We start from the raw sequence: 24,741 nt of genomic DNA, 5'->3' as shown, positions 1-24,741 counted from the left end.
AAGTAACTAAGCAAACTGAAGCAGGAGTTTATTATTTTTTATTGAAGCGCATTGGCGGTCATCGCGCGGTTCCGGCATTTTGAAAAAAGCAAATGCGAATATAAAATGCAAACTGAATAGAAAATATTGGAAAGTTTAGGCAATGAACACTGTGCACACACACACACACACTGTATGCTTTCGCTCTTCGCACTCCGGATATGTCACACCGACTCTGTTGACCTTTTGGCAGAGGATGCCTGCGTAAAAAAAAAAAGGAAAAGTGCATTCGTTAGTTTATTTTCGCGCCCACGGCCACGCCCATTTGTCCAGTAAAGATGCTTTCACCATCACCGACCAAAAGCGGCCGACGAGTATACGAAAATGAGGGTAAGAATTCAAGCCTAGTTGTTTCGACATCGCCAAGTAAAAGAGCGGCTTTTGCTGCGCACAGTAAAATTCAGTTGCCGAAAGCACACGCATTCGCAGTGTTCCATGGCGATGTTTCTAAGACGTCCTGCCAACGTCAGAACGTCGTTAATGCGTCGAACTTACCCATTTTCTTCGTACTGAGTTGCAACGTGATGACATATTACCGTGTTAGACAAAATACAAACACCGAAGTATAGAAAGCATATGTAAACTCGCGCCTTTTTTGCGCTCGTATCTAACCACGCACACTGGCACAAATTAAAGATGGCTTAGTTCTGCTATGCCTGGATACGTAGCTTAAAGCAGTGACCTCGGGATCAGAAGCAGTTAATTTCTCCAGTCTTCTGCGCCGTTCGCCAGCATATGAACTATCCTTGGATTCCATGTCGAGCGCGTATAATTTCACCGGCGTTCTATGATTCGTTTACAGGAAAGGCGTAGCATCTGTTACTCGCGAAAGGCAAGAAGCGCCGCCCGGCGGCGTTGGAGCGCACTCGTTCCCACTTGGTCCTCATAGCTGACGACAGATGGGTGACGTCACATTCTTGACGTCACCCTAATTGAGTGACTTTACTTTTTGGTACTTTGAAATTGCACGCGTTTCGCAGTATCTGTCACATCGCGGAATCCCGCTATCATTCTTACGGTAGACAAGCGGAATGATGAAGAAACGTTTCATGACCCGGGGCTTGGGACAGCGGTAAAGCGGTAAAGCGATCAGCTGGGGATCAATGGGATGGAGGTTCGATTACCGGATGGAGACTAATTTTTTTTTTTTTAATGAGGAGGAGTCGCACACTTCTTAAGCGTTGCTAGGCAACGCTAGCAGAGCTTGGCGAGGGGGCTGCGCAGCTGGCCTTGGCTGTGACGTCACGGAATACGGCATTCGCGAAGCTCGGCACTGAGCCTCGTATAGTGAAGCTTTTCGCTTCAAAAAGCTCGCGGCACGACCACGATAAGATGTCGCTGCAAAACCGTTACACATTTTTTTTTCTTTATTTTAGCCACTGCTATGAATGCGAGACGTGATGTTTAAGTGCCGGTTTCAATGCGGGTTTCAATGCCGGTTTCAATGCCAGTTTCTACCAGGAGTTTGGTTTACGGGGTTCAACGCCCAAAACGACCCAGGCTTTCGTAGTGAAGGACTCCATAAATTTCGACCACCTTGGGTTCTATTAACGTGCACTGATATCGCACAGCACACGGGCGCCTTGCTATTCGCCTCTACCGAAAAGCGGCCGCCGAGGACGGGATTCGATCCTGCATCCTTGGGCGCAGTAGCCGAACGCTCTAACCATTGCGCCACCGCGGCGGGCTCCACCACGAGCGTCACTTGTCTATGAAAGCTGAACGTATACATTAACGCATAAAAATCTATTAGATGCTTCGTTTTTCCATGTGTTCATCGGTTCCAAACAGCGTTATCCACTTCATTTACTATGATCTGAATAACACACTGATTCAAATGCTGCCAGGCATCAAGTTACTAGTATACGAATTTTTCGTTTTGCTTTATCGTTTTTATTAAACGAAGTTAAAGCAATATTAACCGCTTTATTTACTATGATCTGAATTCATCGGCATTTTCTAGTTTAGTGTAGCTTTTCATGGCTCATTTACCGCTGTCGTGTCATGCCCTTTAAATGCGGAGCCAACGTGTTCCCCAAAGTTTTACCTCGACAACGCTCCGAACATTTAAGACACGAAGGGAGAAGTGGTGATAAAAGAGTTTTATTGGCGCTAAAGCTCAACCACCACAGTTAGTTGGTCATCGTAGATCTACGCCGATGAGGGATGCGTGTTTGTAAGATTAGATGCATAACGCGAAACAACAAAAAAAAAAAAAAAAAAAAACGGCCAAGAGTTGCGACTGGGGACGACAGGAGTTACGCGTCGTATATGCGAGTAAGTACGGCACATTCTTCAAGTTACAATAATAAAATATACTCAGTTTATTTATTTACTTTTTTCGTCTGCAGCTTATGTAGCTTGCAATCGCGTCGGCAGAAGTTTTCGTCTCCGATGGCTAAAGGTTGCGGTGCCGGAAATGGACGCAGAGCGGAATACGGCAGGAAGCAGCTAACGCTGATTTATCGCTTGGTGTGAAATAATTTATCTGCTCGGAAGGGGCGGTATTTAGTGGGCGAGGATCAACCGAACGATTTCCTCTCGCCAAAGGACTGCGTTGCGCAATGATGCTAGTACGCCGCTTCGGCCGATTCACACGACGGACCGCGTATTACGTGTTCACACGTCACTACTATGTGAGGCACGCTGTTGGCCCGGTCCCGCCCCATTCAGGATCATGCGCACTATAATTGTGCTCTTGCGTGCGGGTCTCCCCGGAGCACTACTATAGATAATTGTGCTCCCATTGTCACCTCCACCAATTTGGGACGCGAGAGACGCGTAGAAGCACAATTACCAATTATAGTGCGCATCATCCTGACTGAACCGAGGTGCCCTGGCCTTTTGCAGTGCTGCAAACAGCTTGCAAGAGTGAGTATAGTAGCTTTTGTCCGCGCGCCTCTCAGGCTTACTGACCCCCTTCCCCGTTCCGCACGAACAATCAATTCATCGCACAGGCTGTTTGCAGCACTGTGAAAGGCAAGGGAGCCAGTCAGGATGCCGCACGAACAATCAATTATAGTTCATCTCACAACCTGTTTGCAGCACTGGGAAAGGCAAGGGAGCCTATAGGCCCAGTCAGGATAGTGCACCCTATAATAGATAATTGTGCTCTACGCGTCTCTCATTCCCTGAGGAAACCTGGGGCACGCAAGACTGCAATTATAGGGGGCATGATCTTGAATGGGGGAAGACCTGGCCGACAGCATGCGTCATACGTGTGAACACGTAATACGCAGTCCGCGGACCGACGCTTAATCCCAAAGCAAGCTTCATATTAAGCCCGGCAAAAACGCAACTTTGTACTCGCCTAAATAGACGAAAAAAAAAAAATCCAGACGGTTTTACGTGTTTATAACTGGTCTCAGCTGTTCCCAGCTGATACTCAACTGGCATTATCTGGTTCCAGATGCCTACCAGCTGGAAGTCAGCGGGTCCCAGTTGGCGGTGAAGGGGTTGGGGGGTTTAGCTGACTTTCAGTTAGGAGTCAGATCGTAACAACCCCTAAAGCAACCGATTTCTGTCATAACTACTGTTGTGGTTAGTTGTGTGTTTTATTAATCGAAGCGTAAACAGTCAAACCTCTGACACAAGCAATAAATTACAAGTTAGAGATTATGACTGCTCATAGCTGAAGGCCGCCTCAGTAATTTATCACTGCTGTGAGTGGAGACGCGAGATTCTCAGGCCGGTCAACGTTGAAGGTCTCAAAGACTGGAAAACTCTTGTAGTAACGTAAATACCTTTATTCACCTGCTTAAAAGTCGAATGAAAAAAGCAGGCATGTTATATGAATACACGCCTCATTTAAATTTTGAATACTGTGAAATATTGACTTATATTTTCTGTAATGATTCTACAAAAAAAATAATTAGGAGGACCTAAAGGCCAAATGAGGATCTGCATGGGGAGCCGGGTCGCTCTTCTTGTCTAGTGCGTTTGTGTGTTTGCGCTGTTCTTTAGATGTTTCGCCCAGTAATCTTCCAATACGTTTTCTTCAATAACATAATACGAATATTTCGAGTTTGCTACTTCTTTTACACTTCAGTTCAGCACCAACGACGTCATGTTAGCAACAAAGCATGAATGCAAAGTAGCAGCGATGGTCTGCAGTTTGATTTTAGAGTACGACCGGTAGACAACGATTTTGACTGACATAAATTGTGTGCAAATCTGGCAGAAATATTTTTCGTCAGCGATCGTTTGACAAGCGAGGTGACTACTGGTTTAAAGAGAACTCGTAACTGCTATACTTTCTAGGTCCGATAGATGCTGCTGGGTGCTGGTACTGGCTGGCGATGTTAGTTCTACGTCTCAGTACAATCCAGTACATTGAAAGCTATAGCATTTCGACAGATTAGCCTGTCTGTCCCGGTTAGTAATTATACTTCGTCTCACAAGATATCTGCAGCACTGCGAAAACAGAGGAGCCCTTGCAGTTGTGCTCCTATGCGCCTCTCGCCCCTGCGCACCATAATAGAGGATTGTGCTCCTATACTGACCCCCCAGCCAATTAGGGGGGCGAGAGGCGCGTAGGAGCACAATTGCCTATAGTAGTGCGCGTGATCCTGATTGGACCGGGGTGTCATGCCTTTCCAAGTGCTGCAAACATCTTGTGAGACGAAGTACAGTGATGGTTGGAGAATTTTCAAGCTTCACTAGTTGAGTACATACTCCGAATTTTGTGCGCATCGAGTAACTAGGGGTTTCAAGCACTACGTGCATTGATTCGCAGGTAAAAGGCGTTTTTAATTTCCCAATAAGTGCCTGCACTCTATCGCTGGTGAAAACGTTACCTTTAAGGGTGGCGCAATATTCACGTCAGTAGAAATTATTGATCACTGATCGGGCACCACAGAAACTTTCAAAAGCAAAAATGCGCGCTGCGAACCGTTATAGTATACCGGTCACAGGATTTGAAAATTTAAAGCAAGCTAGCACGGAGGAACGAAAGGTATATTAAGACACACAGAAAAAACAGGCCTGCAGCTGCAGCGCTATGGGCCCGCTAAACATATGCGTGTTTTCCTCGTCTTATGTCACTGCGTTTATCATTTTTGTGTGATGAGCAACTGATTTCCCCACACGGAGATTTCAATTAACTTGATTATCTGCTCCTTCTTGAGCTTGGAATCTACAGGCATTCTTTCACCGAACCATAAGCTTTCACCCCACACTTCGAGCCATGCCTGCGGCAGGCAGAAAAGGGATGTTCTTCTGTGTTCCGCCTATACTGCGTACTTTGCACACACATATGGATATTAATTTGCCCATTGTAATGGCCGTGTGCAAAACGCAACTCAAAGTGCAATAATAAACTAAAACTGCTGCACAACTAATACAGAAGTTAGACGGGATAGGCAGGGCCAACGCAGACATTGCTTTTTGGCATCTTCTATGGCGTTACCAGAGGCAGCCATGGGTTCTTCGTAAGAAGTTACGAATATAGCCTATAGCGCACAGATGGAAAATACTTCACAGCAACCGCCCTCCTCTACATGGGTACGTATACCACACTGTTATGAGACGCATGGGCAGCGTTCTCTTTGGAGTGCACGACGATCGAGTTTTAGGTTGCAACATACTATGCTGCTTGCCGCGAAGAGATCCTCGCGTACGGACATCAATGCAAGGAGAAAAAACAACAACAGCACAGCTTAACAAAGCTAAAAAAATGCCATGGATTCACCAGCAAAAAGGTTGAAGGTACGAGGGGAAGCTGCAACGGTAAGGATCTGACACATGTGTGACTACGCGGCCACCACCCACCTTGGTGTGGTATGCCATCTCGTCGAAATAGAATGCCGGGCCTCCGTGCTCGTTCTCTTCACCACGTCGTTGCTCCCTGAGCATCCAGTCTATTTCCTCAGGCAGCACGTAGTGCTGGTTGGCGATGATCACCATCACCGGGCAGGGGCGGCTGTACACTTCACCCTGCACACGTCTGGTGATTCATCTCTAGAAGGACCCATTGTTTGCATCGTGGTCCGTGCTCGTGCAGGGATAATATTCTGGCGCGAAGAGAAAAATACGATAAAGCGAAAAACAAGACAGGTGTGGGCCGGATCTCTTACGTATACATAATCTTCTTGTGAAGTCCCGGCCATAATAATAAAGAGCACGTCTCGGCGATAAAAAACATTCGTGACAAGGAGGCATCTTATACATACGTAAACGCGTGCCGCTGGTGCGCTCGCCGCGGATCCAAATAACTATCAAATATTCTCTACGGAAGGCTCTAGAAAATTGCAAACACCAGGACCATGCTCCGTTATATTTTTTTGTCGGTACCGCACATTATGCAGTCTCTTAAATATTTCGCAGTGAGCGCTAGAGCCCGAAAGGAGACGAAATACGAAGGAAGAGAATCACGCAGGCTAATTTTAGCAACTTGCCAAGCTATCCATCCTTCTTATAGTGTCCGGACCACACGATTTGCTTTCTTGCCATGCAGCAGAAGAATTGAAGCAATCCTGAACCTCGTCAAAATCTATCGTGTGTGAGATGACCCCTTGTTTTTCCTCCCCTTTAGATAGTGTCAAAAGTGCCCAGGTGTTGTGCTGTGGTCCAGACGCGTTTGAAACAGACTCCACCAGTTGGACCAAGAGGAAGCCCGTGTATGGTGGAAATGAGGCAACCCCCTGCACAGGTATAAGAAACACTTGCTTCTGTTGCTCAAAACTTCTGTACGCACAGATCCACGCGATAGCGCTGGTGCTGCATACGGGGCAGGACAGAGTTGTTATAAATGTGCTCCCAGGGTATCGCCGCATTGATCGTTTGGCTGTTGTGGCCCGATGCAAAGGTCTATGAGACTGCAGTGTCGAAATCCGAAACACTAATTGGTCCCAATAGCGCAGATTACTTGACTGCTATGCTTCTTGTGACATTCAGATGAACTGCTCAAAACTGAGGAAGATTAAAACTGCGCATAAGGTTTATAGGGATTAACGTCCCAAGGCGACTCAGACTATCAGAGACGCCTTAATGGAGGGCTCCGGAATATGGACCAGGAAAAAAGTTGAAGGAATAAAAAAAAAAAATAAACACTACGGGCACAAATTTTTCGTCTTTCGTTTCTTATATTTTGCCCTAGTTATTTCGCACAGTTCTTACTTTCCTCAAAAATGAACCAACTACCCCTCAATAACTTTCTGCTCTTCGGGAACTACTGAATATAGGGAAGTGGACAGATTGCAAGTTGAGTTGATTCAAGAGTGTCTCCCGCCGGTACTTATGCATCGAAAGTGAGGGTAGGACGGAGAGGAAAATTGGAGGGACTACTCAAGTTCCCCCTTTATTTAAGGGTATGACGCGACAACGTTTATGGCTTCTGTTCGCGGATGTATAAATAATAATAATAATAATAATAATAATAATAATAATAATAATAATAATAATAATAATAATAATAATAATAATAATAATAATAATAATAATAATAATTGATTCACAGGAAGGGAAAGGCGCAGTATCTGTCACACTTGCTTCTGTGGACACCTGAACCACGCCGTAGGGGAAGGAAAGGGCTCCGGAGTAATTTCGACCACCTGGGGATTTTTAATGTGCGCTGACATCGCACAGCACACGGACATTAATCCTCTTTCGCGCATGCGCTTTGCTACCGTTTGCTACCTCTCAATTTGTGCCTCGCATATTCCTTACCATACAGGCGCAAGCTATCACGTTATGTGAAAGACCGCCCGACCTAGAGATATGAAACCTCGCAAAACCAAGCCGTACAAACGTGCCTGCGTGGGATAGCAAGTCTGACATTTAATGCAAGTGTCCTAGAGGCTCGATTACATTCCCCCTATACCACCTGAGCTCGGCCATGTCTTGTGGTCTCGTGACGTCACGCAGTCCGCCGACCAATCATTCCCGGATCATGTCGCCATGTCCATTATACCACTTGGCAGAGGAAGGTCAGCGATTTTTCGCTCACAACACGGACAACACTGACGATAACAATGCCAAACCACCTTGTGACAAACCGACACCGATCTTTTTTTTTTTTTTTGAAAACCGGGCCTTTGACGTCGTCGTCTTAAATATTGCACGGTGACACTAATACCAATATTCTAGTACACCATACTAATACTGACTCCATGAGTGACTACAGGCGACGTCTGTGTCTCTTAGCTGTCAGGAGATAGTTACCGAACACGGCTTAGTATTTTGTTCCTGAGTTTTGTAGCTGGTATGATCGATAAAAACTCTGAATGCGAGTATTCTCATGGGCGTAGCGCGTGGCTTACGGGAAATATGAGCTTGGTCACGGTGCGTGGTATGTACTGCGGCGCCACGAACTCCATCTCGGTGGTGGCGTCCAGGGCGCGCCCCTGGATGAGAAGCAGGTCCTCGATGTCGGGGCTCACGTGGAACTGCTTGGCGTTCATCAAGTCGGGCATCTGCATGCGCTCCAGACGGTTGTTCACCTTCTCCGTGGGCCACGTCTGCGCAGCACAGCAGTGGATGCACTCGGTCGCATGTATAAGACAACACCTTCTTGTTCGATACCGGGCGGCCGCTGAGAGTGTGCTTTGTCTAGGCTCACTAACTTCAGTGGTGATGTGCGGCTACTCACGCAGAGATAACAGCTGTTTTGATGTGAACACACCGGCTGTGCAGTTTCCTTCATCGTATCAACGGGCTTGGTGCTTAAGGCACAGCACAAGTTGGGGTTATCTGGAACCCCAACTTGTGCTGTGCCTTAAGCACCAAGCCCGTTGATACGATGTCTGAAGGCGCAGTTAACGTGTTATTGTTTCTGCTCTACACTGTCAACTTTAACAGCTTGAGGAGGGCTGTCGGTACCACCTGCCTGATCTCTTGTCTACGTTTGACGGTTTGATTTGGTTTGTGGGGTTTAACCTCCTAAAGCGACTCAGGCTATGAGAGAAACCTTATTGGACGGCTCCGGAAATTTCGACCATCTGGGGTTCTTCAACGTGCACTGACGAAGCACAGCACACGGGTGCCTTGCATTTCGTCTCCATCGAAAATCGGGCGCCGCGGACTTGCGTACTTTTGATGGGTGGGCATTTATATAGGTATACATTTATAGGACACCAAGGGTTTACCCGGGGCTCTATTTTTCTGTTTCTTGTTGAATAGAAAAGGAGAGGTTGGATGGAGCTCAGCAGAGTTTATGAAGGGATGAGCCAGTATCTGCACAGTACAAATATATACGGTCTTTCTCTTTGCATTTTAAGTACGAGTGAGATGTCGTGCTCTTGCAATACTTTATAGCTACAAACTGACAATAAGGCGAGGCCAAGGGTGCTTACCAATTCCATACTGTATATATAGTGAAACTCGCCAATTATTCTTTTGAAACGTGAGACATAGCTGCTGGCTCACCAGTGACGTCAACCACTGCTCAAAGAACGTACACATGCCTTACCTGGTACTGGGGCTGCGACTGGAGAAGGGGCGTGCTGAGCGTGCTGCAGATAAAGTACCACAGCTGGTAGCGGAAGCTAGGCCACGACGTGAACACCTCCAGCGCCTCCAGCAGCCGCTCCTTAGGAATCAGGTAAGCCTGCATTTCGCGTAGTAACAAAATTTCCAGGATTCTGTTTTTCATTTGCCTAGCGTATCTCGGTGTTCACTGGCTTTAGGGAATTCCCGGTATTACGAACTGATCGGTGGTTCGGGAAAATTTCGCGAAATCAAATTTCGATTATGTACCATGGACATGGAGTGTGCGATATGCTAATTCACGCGAATCTGCACATGCGACAGTTGACCTACGAGTGCACAGATGGATGTAAACGACCGAGGTCAGCCCAAGATGGAAGGAATATCAGGAAAATAAATAGAATTATATGTGCGGTACTAGTGTTCGCCAGAATAGATTGCAGCAATGTGCTATCGACACTCTCGGTGTAGTGCCCCTCACGTTGACGGCCGTCTCTGCGGTAACCGTGGTGACGCATGGTTCGTCCGAGACGATGCTCAATGTGCCCACGATGTCGGGGGCCATGATGTAGTCCTCAAAGTAGCTGTCGCTGTAGAAGTACATAAACGAGGCCGAGTTGGGAAGTGCCCCGTGCGCGTTGTCGGTCACTTCGCCGCACACCTGTGGGAGAAACACACTTCCGCTTTTTTTGTTTGCCCCTCTTCTTATGCGCTTTCTACAAGGTTTCTGATCAATAGCGTCACTATTTCACGAGACGTGTTATTTCTATTCCAGAAAGAAGTCAGTTACACGTGCGCAAGAGTAATGACTTTCGAAACAGGTGTTTTTCAGCGTCCATCAACATATGTTGCAATCCGTGAAAGGCAGTCACGCTTCTGTAATGTCACGATTATTTCTCGCGTGGTGCTCGAGCCCGCATAAGACTTAATTTGCTACTGGTGGCAGAGAGTATCGCGCACGAAGCCATGCAAAGTTCAACACGTTAGATAGCTTACAACTGTGGCGTCCAGACACCATTGAGGAGAAAGACAACTTTTTATCGTTCGTAAGACAAAGCCAGCTTGCGTCGTCGTCGCACGTTCTTCATGCTGTTATTTTATTAGGAATCAGCTCACAGACAGACGAATCAGCGCTCTATATGGCTTCTGGCATAACGACTGCCGTCATCATAATGGTACACTCTGAAAGCGGCATATACAAGTGACGACTATCACTGCGTGCATGCTCACCTTCACGATCCCTGAAGTGGTGACGACAATGTGCGTGTCCTCGTACTCGGGTAGAATCTCCGCACCGGGCTCAAAAGAAACTGGACGGATGCTCATCTGCGCAGAGCGGAAGCGATGAAACTGCACCCTCGGTTAACGCTATAATTGCTATAATCAGATGTCGAACGGGCTGGAAAAGTTCCGTTTTGTAATTATTATAGAACACAATTTATCCACGGTGAGCAAGGCTTGCTAAAAGCTAAGCACTGGCGTCAGCTAGTTCTAATTGTTTCAATCAATCAATCAATCAATCAATCAATCAATCAATCAATCAATCAATCAATCAATCAATCAATCAATCAATCAATCAATCAATCAATCAATCAATCAATTTCACAAAAGAGACGCAAAAGCAGCGTTTGAATGTCGGTGTATAACGCCCTAATCCCCGGTTCGACTTCTTTATCATTGTGCCTCGCAACGATAGAGAGGATTTGCGTGAGCCAGTGATGCGGACGAGAGGTATATAGAAGACAGACAAAATTTGAATACAGTAGAGCTCACTTATAAGAAACCTGACAGCTACACTGATTCCTTTCGTTGTATACGAAGTTCGTAGTTAGGGGACCCCTTACAAAAATGAGTTTTGAAACTCTATTGTTGGACTATTGACCGCCTTTTGAATTTATTGAATTTCGATAGACATTCAACCCCAGCTGAATGCAATCTTTACAGGGCCAACAGAATTTTCATTGTGTTCTACCCAATAGACTTTTTGTGCAATTTTTTCTATGTGCTTTTTGTTGTCAGTTTTCAACGTTCACGAACAATTAGCGTGTACTGTTCATGCTGACCCATGTTTTTAAGTAGTTTTAGGCACAAATGATAAGAGCATGATGTGACAATTTCGTTATGAATTTTTGGTCTCACTTGTAATCAACTATTGGCCACATTCTGCAAAGGGAAATATAAGAGCAGCATGCAGTTGCGTGCTCGTTCATGTTATATAAAAGTACATATTAACGGTGCACACTTAGCTCAAGCTTCGCAACACAGTGAAAATATGCCCTAAAAACTTCATGATGGCAAAGCCTCCACTAATAATGCAAATACATCGTTGAATGTCAATCAGAATCCGTAATGGATCAGCTTCTGTATGTCGCAGAAGGTAACTTTAGTGGTAGGACATATTTTATATTTATCATAAAACAAGTTCAGTGAGTCATCATACTAACAAACAGGATCCTAGATTGAACCTACCATGTAGGGCAGGACAGAGCTTTTTTAAACCAGTTCCAAAGTTCACTATATATATGCTTCAGGGTCTGACATTCTGCCCAAGCATAGGTATTTTTGCCCGTAGCTTATTGCCGCAAAATGAGGTGCAGTCTGTATTGGAATCCTCCACCGCTCTATGTCTTTGGAGAGTTTTACTGTAATTTTTTCTTTTCTTTCCTTTCTTAAAGTGGACACCATGCTAAAATGAAGTCACTTTAAACATTGAGGGGTTCTAATAATCACCGATTGATCCCACGGATGCTATAGAGTTAACACGCATAACAAAAACATTCGCGTATGAAAAAAAAAAGAAGAAAAAAACAAGATTGCATGCGTCTTCTAACGGCGACTCTTCTTTTCAAGGACGCATTCGGCCGCCGCCTTGCTTCTGTCCGCATCCCACTTCCCCCGTGCCCCGCAAACGGCGCCAGCATGTCCGGAGAGGTCGAGGGTCGCTTCCTGTCGGCTGGGGGGAAAAAGGGGGGAGGGAGGAGGGGTTGCTCCCGCTTGGTCTCCGCTCTGTGCCTTCTCCGTGGTTTGTTTTCACGGAGATGACCTTGGCTTCAGCAGTCGCGCAGTGGGGGTGGCGGCTTTTCACCGAAGCTGTTCTTCTGCGCCCCGTTTTCTTTGCACGCAGACGCGGGTACGCTGAGTGCGGCGATGTGCCAGTTCAGTTGGCGTTTTCCCGCCACCGTGGTCGCATCTTGCACTGTGAACGAAGCACCGTATGTAGGTTTTTCGCTGGTGATTATCACGAAGATCGTTTTGTTCAAATTGGAGCGCGAACGTACGAATTTAAGTCTTCGGAGGACTCCGCTCTTGGGCGGCAGCTTCTGCGCAAGGAGGACGTGTTTAAGAAGTTCAACAGTCGCAGGCATTTTGGATTCTAAGCGAAAAGCCGGCGCGGGCGGAGGGAGCGTCTGCACTTTGGTGAGTGTTTTACTTTTTCCTGTTCGTGTTTGTGCCAGTCTTGTACAGTGTGTGTTACAAGGTGAAGCCCGCATGTAAATATTTCTAGCAGACAAACCAGCCTCGTCGGAAAAAAAAGGAGGGGGAGAGAGAGAGAACGAGGCTTGTCTCTACGCGGACGCTGGGGCCGATGGAACGCCAGCTGGAATGGCGACATTTTCTTTCTTTTTTTTAACCGGTGACCGTTTTTGACGGATTGTTCGGCACAGTGCTGTACTCTTTCGATACGCTACTCGCGCTGAGACGGACACATTATCGAGATCATAATATGCCTCTGTCACACATTGTGGATTATTGAATCTGTGCAGCTCCGCCATTTTTGCAGTGTTTGTTTTTGTTTCCACTCATTTTAGTGCCTACAGTTCGTAATTTTGCTTCAAGTTTTCTGGGTAGTAAAGCTTGTGACCTGCGCTTTGCTATTTATATTCACAATGGGATCTTTGACGGCAGCATATATTGTTTATCAGGGAGAAATGAACGGTGTGGTAGTGCTGCCGAGCTGTGGAGGCGGCGGTCGATGCCGTCTAAGCAGTGAAAGACAGTGACAACTCATTTTAGACAAGAAATTTCTTGAGCTATGACGTGGAGCAGTGCACAAATGCCTTTGCTCTATTTTTAGGTTAGTATATACCGCAGCTTAATTATGATTTATATTGTTTATTTCAGCATCACATGCGAGGAGTTCCCGGACGTATCAGCGTTTTACGCAAAGAACAGCCTGGCGTCATACCTTGCACATGAATTGAAATAAAGCAAATAAACAACCCAGCTCATGTTATGGGTTCACCAAAGATGCATAATTTTTCTTTCTCATTAACGCGCATTTTTTATTCTGTGTTCCCTTTCCGCTGCGGATTAACAGAAAATGCTGCGTGATCAACGGTTAGCCAGGAGCAGGCACGAGGTGGTTTACATTAATGCAAAAGTAGCACAGCACATATCCTTGCTGCGGTCAGTCAACACATTCTATGTTCTGCTCGACCAATCAACAATTTAGTCAGTTTAGTGTAGGTTAATGAGTGAGTAAGTATAATGGAGCTTAAAAGATCAAGATCTGTTTTGTTCTTTTATGCCTCACTATGCTTATCATTAACCAGCACTGATCAGACAGGATTGTTGATTGGTCGGGCAGAACATAGAATGTGGTGACTTATCGCAGCTAGGAGATGTACTGTACTACTTTTGCATTAATGAAATTCACCTCGTGTCTGCTCCTGGCAAACCGATGGTCGTGTACTATTTTCTGTTGTTCAGGAGTGGAAAGGTAGCAGAAAATAAAAAAGCGTCACATGCAGAGTTTCTGAATCATTTGAGCCTGAAATCAACAGAATTTCAGTTGCGCGAATTCCAAAAGCGCTCTTAAGAAACACATGGGCCACTATTTCATAAGCGCTCAACAAGAGGTCAACACTGCATCATCCAAGATGTTGCCGATTATCGACAGACTTTCAACAGCGTGTATTGACACAACGCTTTCGAATTTCTATAGAAACCCTACATGCATTTTTGTAAGGGACCTGCCCTATTTTATCCCCCCCCCCCAAAAAAAAAAAAAGAAAAAAAAGGCAAAGTTCGACAAAACTAGCACCCATTTCTTTAAACGAACGTCTGTTTCTGCAAAACAGACATTATGAAGCTGCTTTCTAAGCTCTCCAGCATGATCATATACTCCTGGCCGAGACATTTTCTTAGAATCAGCTGTTTTACGATCAATAACGACAGCAATTGACAGTTTCACGACATCTGGCGGTGGGTTGGCTGGGTCGTCATCTACATCTTCCATTCTTGACAAGCAAGCATCATAGGTCATGTCTGCGCAGGATGTACAGAGTCGCCCTTTCTTAGTGCGAACACCGGCTGCTCTATTCAAAGCGCCTTTGCATCCGACCCGGCCGACGAAATGATATACTATTGGAAGCAGAAGCAGATTCACTCTCAGATAATATTTATTTCATGAAATATTGAATATCGGACTCAATATCGCTTTGAAGATAGTGCCCAGTGTTTTCACTAGACTGGACGACCCTCTGTCTGCGTGGTGCCGCCACGCGGCACTATAGCGTAGAAGGCGAAGATCCGACGCGGCCATCGACGCACGTCCTAGACTTGGTGGCTCAGCAAATAATACCTCGTGACTATAACTCAGACCTCAAATTGGTGATGGTGCTCTATTACCGGCCGTGCGCAGTATAGTTTCCTTTTCAACGCTGGCCCTTTCTCGCGCTACCACTCTTCACTTCCACATTAGACGCTTTATCTAACAGGGGTGCACGAACACACCGACTGACTTCATAGTCTGTTTTATGGGTGGGTCGACCCTTTTTTAGGGAGTTTTGGGAGGGGGTCAGGGCACTTGGAAGATGCTTTTTTTCGTCCTCAATGGCGGGAAGCGCGCGTCTTTCGACAGCGGTGGCGATCTTGGTGGTCTCCTCGTTCGTTATAACCGAATGACGCGGCCATGGTTTGTTTTATCCGAGACCTGACATTACCATAGTCCTAGTACATATTTTGACGGTGACTCAACAATTTTTTGCAATTAGTGCGGCCGCTATAAGTGCGCTCGGCTGCAGTATTTTTGCGGCACATATTGGATGAATGCAGCTTGAAAAAACGAACCAGGTACTAAAATCAGCGGTAAAATTAAACCCGCCGACCTTGGAGCCATTCAGTCAATTATAACATTGCAGTCCAAAGTGTGCAGCATATTCGGGTAGGAGAACACTGCAGTTGCCTTATCCACGCAGTCATAGCTAGCATGCGCAAATCTGTGCCATAGTCTCGGCGAATACCTCTGGCTTTTTGACTAACTCACACACCACATGATAGGGCCCCATGCAGCGTCGGTACGTACCGCGAGGAACTGCCTGAGCTGGTCGGTGCCCATCCAAGGCACGGAACGCAGCACAGCGATGGGCTTGTAGCCGCTTGGGAAGCTGCACGGAGCGAACATCACCTGCTGCATCGCCTCTTGGGCGGCCTGCGCGAGGAGGTTGGAGTGCAGTAGTGTTATATTACGATTCTGATGAAAAAAAAAAAAAAAAATGCAGCTAGAGATAGGGCATCAATAAAAAAAAAAAATCTAAAGGTAATATAGAAACTGCTCTTGGTTCGGTTGTACGTGGGGCAATATGGACAACTCGGGTTGCGCAGTAGGCGACACATTGAACAGTTTGTAGGGCGCAAAAAACGCGTCGCTGTTGGCCCCAGATGCGGCAACAAACACGCGCACTAAGCGTGGCGAGACAGTTTGATGCCTTAGAATCACTTTTTTTCTCTGAATACCACTGCACTGCACTCTGGCTTTTTCTACACTTTCTTCTCTAGCTACTCCTCGACATGCTAAGCGGACGTTGCGATTTAATACTGCGTGAATTGTCACAGATACTGAACGAAGGTAATATCGCTTATGGACCTCGCGGCATTTGTTTGTGTGCGAGTGAGTGAGTGTGTGTGCGTGTGCGTGTGCGTGTGCGTGTGCGTGCGTGCGTGTGTGTGTGTGTGTGTGTGTGTGTGTGTGTGTGTGTGTGTGTGTGTGTGTGTGTGTGTGTGTGTGTGTGTGTGTGTGTGTGTGTGTGTGTGTGTGTGTGTGTGTGTGTGTGTGTGTGTGTGCTGCATTTGCCGAAAAACTGACGCGTTTGAATTGTGGTGCTCAGCTACTTTGGTCATCTGGTGAGAAGAGAGGAGTCGCTGGAGAAAGAATTGATGTCGGGAAAGGTTGAGGGTCACCGGAGAAGGGGTAGGCAGCGGACGCGATGGTTAGATGGCATCCTCGAAGCACTGCAGATGATGTTATGTGATGTTAGCAAGACAGTGAGAGACCGGAAAGCGTGGCGTGATATGGTCCATAGGGTCACGAAGAGTCGGACACGACTGAACTGTGCTGCATTTAGTAAGATCACAATCCTGAAAGGGCACAACGGTGAAAATAGCGAAGTAGCGCACGGGCGTGTTGTGCGTTAAAGCTTCTTGCTATTCTGCGGTGGGAGCTGAGGTGTGAAGACGCTTGCCGTAATCATCTTCCTGTGCTCGCCGGTGTCCATGGCCCCTTTGTGCAGCAGCTCGTCGATGTGCCGTCGCACATCGTTGAGGATGGCCTGACAGGCCTGGCGGCTCTTGAAGGCCACCGTCACACCGGGATACTTGCTGTGCACCTCCACCACCTGGCGCAGAAGCTGCCGAGAGAAATTTGCAAAGCTTAACGCGATTTCGTATACGACGAGTAGGGAAAGGCACCCCAAGATGCCTACCGTTGGATTGCACTCGAATCCCGGCGTAGGTGGCCGAAATTTCCGGAGGCCGCCACTACGGCGTCTCTCGTAGCTTGAGTTGCTTTGGGATGCCCAAGCATATATATCATTCCTTGTACATCCGGCCACAGGCTTAACACGAACGACGGAAAGCGTGGCTTGGACCGCTGCCAGCGCCGCTAAGCGATAGTCATCGGGTGCGAGATAACGCTCTCGATACGTTTACGGCGTCTGACGATAGTTGGTGCGCAAATTGCTTTGACTGCTTTTTCGACTGTGCCAGATCGCAGCGCAGACAGCGCCCTCGTTACGTACTCGTTTCTCCTTGATTTTGCTCGCCTATGTGAACTCGCATGCCCAGGAAACGCGTTGCAGCTTTCTTGTCTTGTGCACCGGAAATTGCGCGCTATGCTTCTGCAGCTGGCGCGTCTCGCGAGTATCGTGCGAATGCTGCGGATCTAACAAATAAATGTTCTGGTCAGTGCCATGCGTTTCCAAATGAATTCCATAGGAAGTCACCCGTATTGTGTCGTAATCAAGGAAGGAAAAAAAAACAAGCAGCAAGGCAACATTGCTCTAGAGTAGACGGTTATAAAACTGTCGCATGAAATTATGTCCCGTACTTCCCGATAGGTCCACAAGCTGCGGCAGCTAATTAGCGCATAGTGTAAGGTTCCCAGAGTAATGGTGAATTCGAGTGGGAGAGCAGGTGCACTCGAGAGCACTTCGAAAGTGCTCTCATACAAGCGGGCGCCCTCCGGTGGGAGAGCAGGAGTAGAACCACTGGCTTCCAATGGTAGAGGATGAGGCTTTTTCTTCCGCTGAGGCATCCGAGTGCACTCCCGGCTGCTCCCTCGTCTAAAGCGAGAGTAGAGGAAGTCACGTGGCATAAAGCGTCATACCCGCGCCATCTTTTTTTTTCTCTCTATCTTGAGTCGGCGACGCTCAAAATGGTGGCTTCAAAGCATCGGCGCTCAGCGGAAAGCATTGCTCAGGTAGCTCAAGTGCAGTATGCATGTTTGAGAGTCGCTTCTGGCGTCGAAAGGACCAAAGGAAGGTAATCGCCGCGCTGTGAGAACAAAGGCATACAAAGCAAGCGGTTCGACACGGAGCGTTGGCCTCTCCTCGAGTTGCAACTGCCGCCGCTGCGGGCAGGCGGAGAATGCTGGGGAGAAAAGTGCGGTCACATGGTCTCGTGGCGCTCTGCTCTCGACACGCAGAGAGCGTTCCCGTGGGAGGACAGTTACACCCTTGCTAGGCGTGCTCCTGTACTGCTCTGTACTGCTCGGCGCCTCTGCTCTCGTCTCCCCAACCGAATGCGCCATAAGAAAACTGCAAAGTGTTGTCCGGTCGTGTGAGGCCGCATTAACGAGCAAAAAGCGGAGAAACGCCTACTTTCGATGCAGCAATAAGGCATAGTCGAAAAATCAGTGAATATAAAGGGGCTTTAAGTGAAGAGCGAACCGCGCACCAGCTATCGTCAGCCGCCGTAAACGTACCGAGAGGCATTTTCTCGCACCCGATGACTAACGCTTCGCGGCGCTGTCGGCAATCTAAGCCACTCTTTCGGTCATTCGTGTTAACTGTATGGGCGACTGTACGTGCAACTATAAGCGATCGAGCACCGTAACCGCGTGTACACTGTGCACCTTATCAACCATTTTGTCTCTGTGGCCGATGCCGCAGTTGTTGGAAAGTGCGCCTCTCATCTGCTCGCGTTTTGGTGTGGCCGGGCCAGTTCTAGTTTAAATGCGAAAGTATTAATGTCGCATCGTGAGTACTGCTGCGACGTTCACTGACCGCAAGACATACACATTAACCCTCGCTCGTTCCCTAGCTATTCAAAACGTGGTCTACTCTATTGCTTGTCGGCTCGCAGCCCAAGTGTCATGGGTTCGAATCCTTTCTATAACGTAAGTTTTTCTTCAAGCGAGGTCAATTACGTTCTAAAGTTAAATTATGAGACATGCGGTGTTCTTTAATTCGTAGAGTGATGTGAGATTTTAATCACTTTAATTCCACGCGCTTTGACAGCGCTGTGGAGTGTTTGAAATTCCCGAGCAAGATCACGTGGCTGTGACGTCACCGGGTTTCTGTACTACGCCAGTTTCATTGCCGATGAGCGATATAATGTTTTCGCATGAATCAGCTGCACGTTTCCTGTAAAGAATTAGAACAGTTGTCGGATCGCGTGCGGATTCCACGAGGCGACCGCAAGGCAAACACACTGGACAGCACGTCGCTCGCCTGCATCCTTTGTATCACCTACTTGAAGTTCGTCAACTAACATACCAGAAATTAGCAGTTAGAAATTCACGAAAAATACAGTACTCGTTCACGGTAATTTGGCCTGCAAGCTTGCAACACAAACGGCTGAAGCCTTTCTCTGACGGCTGCCGTATACAGCAAAAGTCCTGCAAGGAATGCGCCAGGAGGCGGCGTGGCCAGTTGACCTTCACGTGACTTGCAAGACGCGACCGCATGCGCACTATACCAGAGTCTTGTGCATGGGCGGGGCCATGTGCACCATTGAGATGTGTCGCGCATATTAATGCCAAAGCCTATATAGTAACTAATTTAAGCGCAGAACTTTCCTTATAGGGAAGGGGAGACAATACATGGTAGCGCTCCTTTAATTTCGTCTGGCTAGCAGGAAAAAATATGGGACGAATTTCCTTCTTTCCCCCTAAGTGCACGCATGCGATCTCACTTCATTCCTTGATATGGCGAATTTTCCTCAAAAGCCTTGTCTAATTTTTACTTCTGCCACATAAGAGCCGTTGTACGGTTTTATTGCCCTCGGCTTGTCTTTGCATCGGCGACCACGTCTCGATGTCCGAGTCCTCAATAGAACCCTCACCGTGACAACCACTGACTTTAGGTCTACTTTAGCAGAGGGTTCCCCTCTGGCCGAAGGCCCAACCTAACAAAAGGAAATAAGCAAACAGAGAAAGTAAAGGGGTGGCCATGATAAGAACCCGTGTAGAAAAAGGGGCGATACTCTTAGCGTTTTAACAAACACCTCTAACTTTCTTTAACACACACAGTACAAGTACAAGAAAAGAGAGGAGTTTGGATTTAAGTACAAACGCTGAGTGACATCGTTGCGCAGATGAATGTGTTCAAGGGGAGAGAACAAAACCAGTACTCAGCAAACCCAGAGCTCGCAGCACGCACCAGCGGCCTCACCTTGCTAACTGAAAGCGTCGTCCATATCCTACGTTGCTATTAAGTGGCCGAAGCTGCTTTCTGGTATTACACGGTGGCCAGCCGACATGACCCACTGGACACAACTGAGAAGGAGGCCTTCTAAGGCGAAAACCTTATTGTCTCATCGGAACCCGGTTGCGTAAACGGTGTCCAGAAAAAAAAAAACAACGGTCTCGACAAATCGTCGTTATGTAATCGGGACAACCACATGGTCGCAATGTTTGATTAGGTAATCATGTGTGTAGTACACACTATACATGTGGCTACTACTAATTCACCTTAAGCTACATCAAGAACACAGCTGACATCGAGGCATCCTAAGAACACACATCGCCATTTCGCAGGTGACTGCGTCTCCCAAGGACGTTTTCAACCAGTAGCAGACGAATTTTCAACCACTCCCAGAGGGCGCCACATTTTGTAAGAAAGGAGAATTCCCTGGCTGGTGCTACCGCTACTGATGATGATGATTAAGCTGGGGAATAAGAAGGCGGCGAATAAATGCTTCGGCAAGTATGCATCTACGTTGCTTTGTGACGAGCCGTTCGACGCACGGGAAAGACGTACCTCGAGGCGGTTTTCGCCGGCGTGGATCCGTATCTGATCGGCCATGAATTCATCGACCGTCTTCCAAATGTTCTCACGGACGTCTTCCTCACCCTTGATGAGAGCCAGACCAGTCTCGTAAGCAGTGTAGATGATTGAGTCCATGTACCTGTGAACCTGACCGATCCCCCACCGTACGAGCTCCTGCATATTGTCACATGGTGGTGACAAGGCCGACGACAACAAATGAAGAGTCTGGGAGTGCACTGAATAAACTCTTTATTGGGCTGACTTGCGCCGGCAAAAGTAATAAGCAATCGGCGGCGGCGATAGCAACAATCGTACTGGGCGGTCGTCGAACTAAGATTGCAGTTTCCCTCGTCAGCGCTAAATTTAAAGGCGTCGAAGAAAGATCTAGATAAAATCGTGAATAATGACTAGTATACCCTGGGACATTGTAGGTGGTGGTGGTGACAAACGTTTATTGAATCAAAAAGGGGTAGATGTATGCATCGGCCGGATCTATGAACATCCAGCCCTTACAGATACTGGGTGGGGTCCCTAGTACGGGACCCCAGTGGCGTCGGCCGCTGCCCGGGCGCGCTCGACCAAGGCCTTTTGGGCCTGCAGGTCATAGCAGCCGAGCAGGGTCGCCTCCCAGTCCTCCCGAGTGGGGTTGGGGTGAGGAGGAATAGCTGGGTTGGATGGGCAAGCCCACACCATGTGGTAGATGTCCGAAGACTTCTCCGCACAGTGCGGACAACTGCCCGTGAAGGAGGGATTAAAATGTTTTAGTGCTGCCGGGCACAGCAGAGTGTTGGTATAAAGACGGAGTAGAAGCACTCGTGCGTGGCTGGAATCTTTTGAGATATACATCAAATCATCTGCCGCAAAAAAAAAAAAAAAGAACTGGTAAGGCTGCGTTTTGCGACAACGAACATGAACAATAAAAGAATACAGACTTGACCCGTGCGTTCGAATCAGAGTGATAAGGCTACATGCCGGCGGCTGCCGAAAAAGAACAAATAGACATTTGAATAGTTCGCGGCAATATTTACCGTGCCATTACTTCCTCCTGGGTTTTAACTACCGTGTAGAACTGAGGTTGCACAAGTCTATGTGTTGCGCCGAGCACTTACCTCGGCGTACGGTGTGAAGTGCACGAGACGCAGTAATATGGTGCCGACAAACAGCATGGCCAGCGCCAAGCGTATGGTCTCGCTGTCGAAGCCAAGGTCCAGCATCACGAACGCCACCTGCAGTCCGTAGAGGACGCCACACACGACGACCAGCAAAAGGTCCAGAAGGTTGTCTTGGTCAATGCGCACAAACCGTTGGCCGTAGACGAAAACCTGCGACACGTGATTTGCAGAGGAGTGCGATTGCAGGTCGCCTCGTACAGAAAAGTTCTAGAGGGCACTTTGGACCACTAAAGTGCGATGAGGCGAAAGCCATTATAGAGCGGTGGATCATAGCCCTCCACTACGGCACCTCTATTTCCCTCTCTTCTTTCACTACCACCTTCCTCCCTTCCTTTACAGCGTGGTAAATGCGCTGACATCGCACGTTAAAGATCCCCAGGTGGTCGAAATTATTCCGTAGCTTTCCACTATGGCTCCTCTTTCTCTCTTTCCACTTTCACTCCCATCTTCCTCCCTTCCCTTACGGCGCGGTTGCGGTGTCCACAGAAAACAAGTGAGACAGTTACCGTGCCTTTCCCTGCCTCTAAATAAATTAGTTTTTTTTTAGTGTCCGCGGAAATTGTGACAGATACTACAGATACTGCACCTTCTCTATTCTGCAAATTAGTTTGAAATACCGCTGATGCCTGCTTTACTAACGCCTCCTACACATCTGGGTCTTCTGTTTTCTATGTGGTGTGGCGTTCGAGGAAGTGGCAAATGAAAGGCGCCGCACGGACGCCTGGATCGGACGCCCGGCGGGGTCAGCTTCGTATATGCATTGGTTGGTTGGTTGCACAACTTTTATTTCCATCGGAAATAGGCGTCCTCTCCCCCGGCAACCGTGCCGGGGAAGACAGGGAGTCGTGCGCCCGCGGATTAGAGGCTGGCCGTTAGCCCTTGGCTTGTTGCGGCCTCTTCCGCCAGATGGACGGTGCGGTGCGGGTCAGCTTCGTCTATGCATGTGATGTGATAACAGCTTAATTATTCCACCAGATAAGAAGGCCTCCTAGTCCCCGCTCCCGGCACGCAAGCCTAAGGGACGGAAGCCGGGACCTCCGCGATTAGAAGCAGGCAAAAAGGTCTTGGCTCTTCGCAGCTTCTTCCGCCAGGCGGATGGCTTGTTGCTGTGAAGCAGGACCTCGTTCTGCAGCAGGGCTTCCCAGGCTTCTCTACAATTTATATTTGCTTTAGCCCCTGGGGAGCTAGCACATTCCCAGATTATGTGGTCGAGGGTCCCTCTCTCCCCACAGTGCTTGCACTTATCGCTTTTTCTATCGTCCATCTGGACATAATATGCACAGACCGCCCAGACCGGGTTTGCGAAGTTCCCAGCTTGCATTCTGCGCCGCAATACGACTGCCTCCCTATTGTTGAGGCTTTAACCGGTGGTGGCACCAGTCTCCTGCTTAACATGTAATTTTCGAGAATCTCCGTGTAATTTTGCAGACGCTCGTCCATGTTCCGGCTGTCGGGCGGCTCCACAGTTACCCGGAAGTAGAGAGTTCGGGCTAACTCGTGGGCCGCTTCGTTGCCAGGAATGGACACGTGTGCAGGGGTCCAAATTAGGCGAATTTTACTGTTTAGTCGTCTACTGGCCAGAATCCTTGCCACTTCCGGCGAGACCCTACCCTTTCCAAAATTCCAAATAGCCGTTTTGCTATCGCTGATTATGAAATTGGCTTACGTTCCGACGCAAGCGAGCGCTATTGCAACTTCTTCAGCCATTTCAGCGTTACGGATTCTAATGGTGGCGGCTGATACCGGGGTACCTCGGCCGTCGACCACCGAGGCGACCGCCGCCTCTATTTCGCCACTTGCCGCATCCATGTACGCAACCGACTTGCTGTCCATCGAATCGAAGCGTCTGATGAGTGCTTCTGCTCTGTTCTCCCTCCTCTGTTTTGAATATGGGATGCACGTTACGAGGGAGGGGGGGAATTATATTTTCTCGGCAGTCATGTGGGATACTTGATTTTTTTTCGTAGTCCCATATCTGTCTGCAGGCCTACCATTTCGAGTATAGTTCTGCCCGTGGTCGTTCGACTTAATCTTTCCAGCTGCAAAACTCTGACAGCCTCCGCTATTTCGTCCCAGCTATTGTGCACTCCCATAGAAAGGAGCTTCTCTGTGGATGTGGTAATTGGTAAGCCCAGGGCCCTCTTTATGCACCGTCGAATGAGAGAGTCTAACCTCTTCTTCTCCTCCGACCTGATATTTAAGAACGGCGTGGCATAGCTCACGCGACTTATTACGTAAGCATGGGTCAGTTTAAGCAAGCTTCTTTCCTTCAGGCCTCGTCCTTCCAACGCGATTCTTCTAAATATGCCAATGGCTTGCGTGGCGAATCCCAGCTTTTTGATTGTTCCATCATTATATCCATTCTCCTGAATGAATAGTCCGAATATTCGGATTTGATCTACCTTTGGAACTGGTTTTCCTTCTACTTTAATGTCAAATTCCCAGCTGCGCTTGCATCGGAGTGACTTTGGGTTATAGATGAATAATTCCGGTTTTTGCGGCGAGCATGATAGACCCCTATACTGGCAGCGTAGTCTACGACAGTGTTTGCCGAAGCCTGCAGGCGCTCCTCAATGCTCGCATCACTACCCTGGTTAATCCAGAGAATGATGCCATCC

General features: G+C 47.8%; 1 protein-coding gene across 1 annotated transcript in view; it reads right to left on the bottom strand.

Moving 5' to 3' along the window:
* Nucleotides 1–203: 203 nt before the first annotated feature.
* Nucleotides 204–24,741, bottom strand: part of LOC146196912 (sperm-specific sodium:proton exchanger-like) — a 41,887-nt gene continuing 17,349 nt past the window's right edge. The window contains exons 6-15 of the mRNA XM_084597092.1: nucleotides 22,061–22,273; nucleotides 20,943–21,125; nucleotides 16,926–17,090; nucleotides 15,770–15,895; nucleotides 10,693–10,788; nucleotides 9,944–10,123; nucleotides 9,446–9,583; nucleotides 8,298–8,495; nucleotides 5,809–5,973; nucleotides 204–239 (exon numbers count right to left, since the gene is read on the bottom strand). Of these exons, the coding sequence (XP_084453218.1) occupies nucleotides 204–239; nucleotides 5,809–5,973; nucleotides 8,298–8,495; nucleotides 9,446–9,583; nucleotides 9,944–10,123; nucleotides 10,693–10,788; nucleotides 15,770–15,895; nucleotides 16,926–17,090; nucleotides 20,943–21,125; nucleotides 22,061–22,273 (1,500 nt within the window). The remainder of the gene's footprint in view (nucleotides 240–5,808; nucleotides 5,974–8,297; nucleotides 8,496–9,445; nucleotides 9,584–9,943; nucleotides 10,124–10,692; nucleotides 10,789–15,769; nucleotides 15,896–16,925; nucleotides 17,091–20,942; nucleotides 21,126–22,060; nucleotides 22,274–24,741) is intronic.

The sequence above is a fragment of the Amblyomma maculatum genome, chromosome 3, assembly GCF_055883805.1.
Source record: "Amblyomma maculatum isolate TAMU_Amacu chromosome 3, ASM5588380v1, whole genome shotgun sequence".
Taxonomy (NCBI): Eukaryota; Metazoa; Arthropoda; class Arachnida; order Ixodida; family Ixodidae; genus Amblyomma; species Amblyomma maculatum.
The sequence above is the reverse complement of the archived record's forward strand: the minus strand, read 5'-3'. Positions and strand labels throughout refer to the sequence as shown.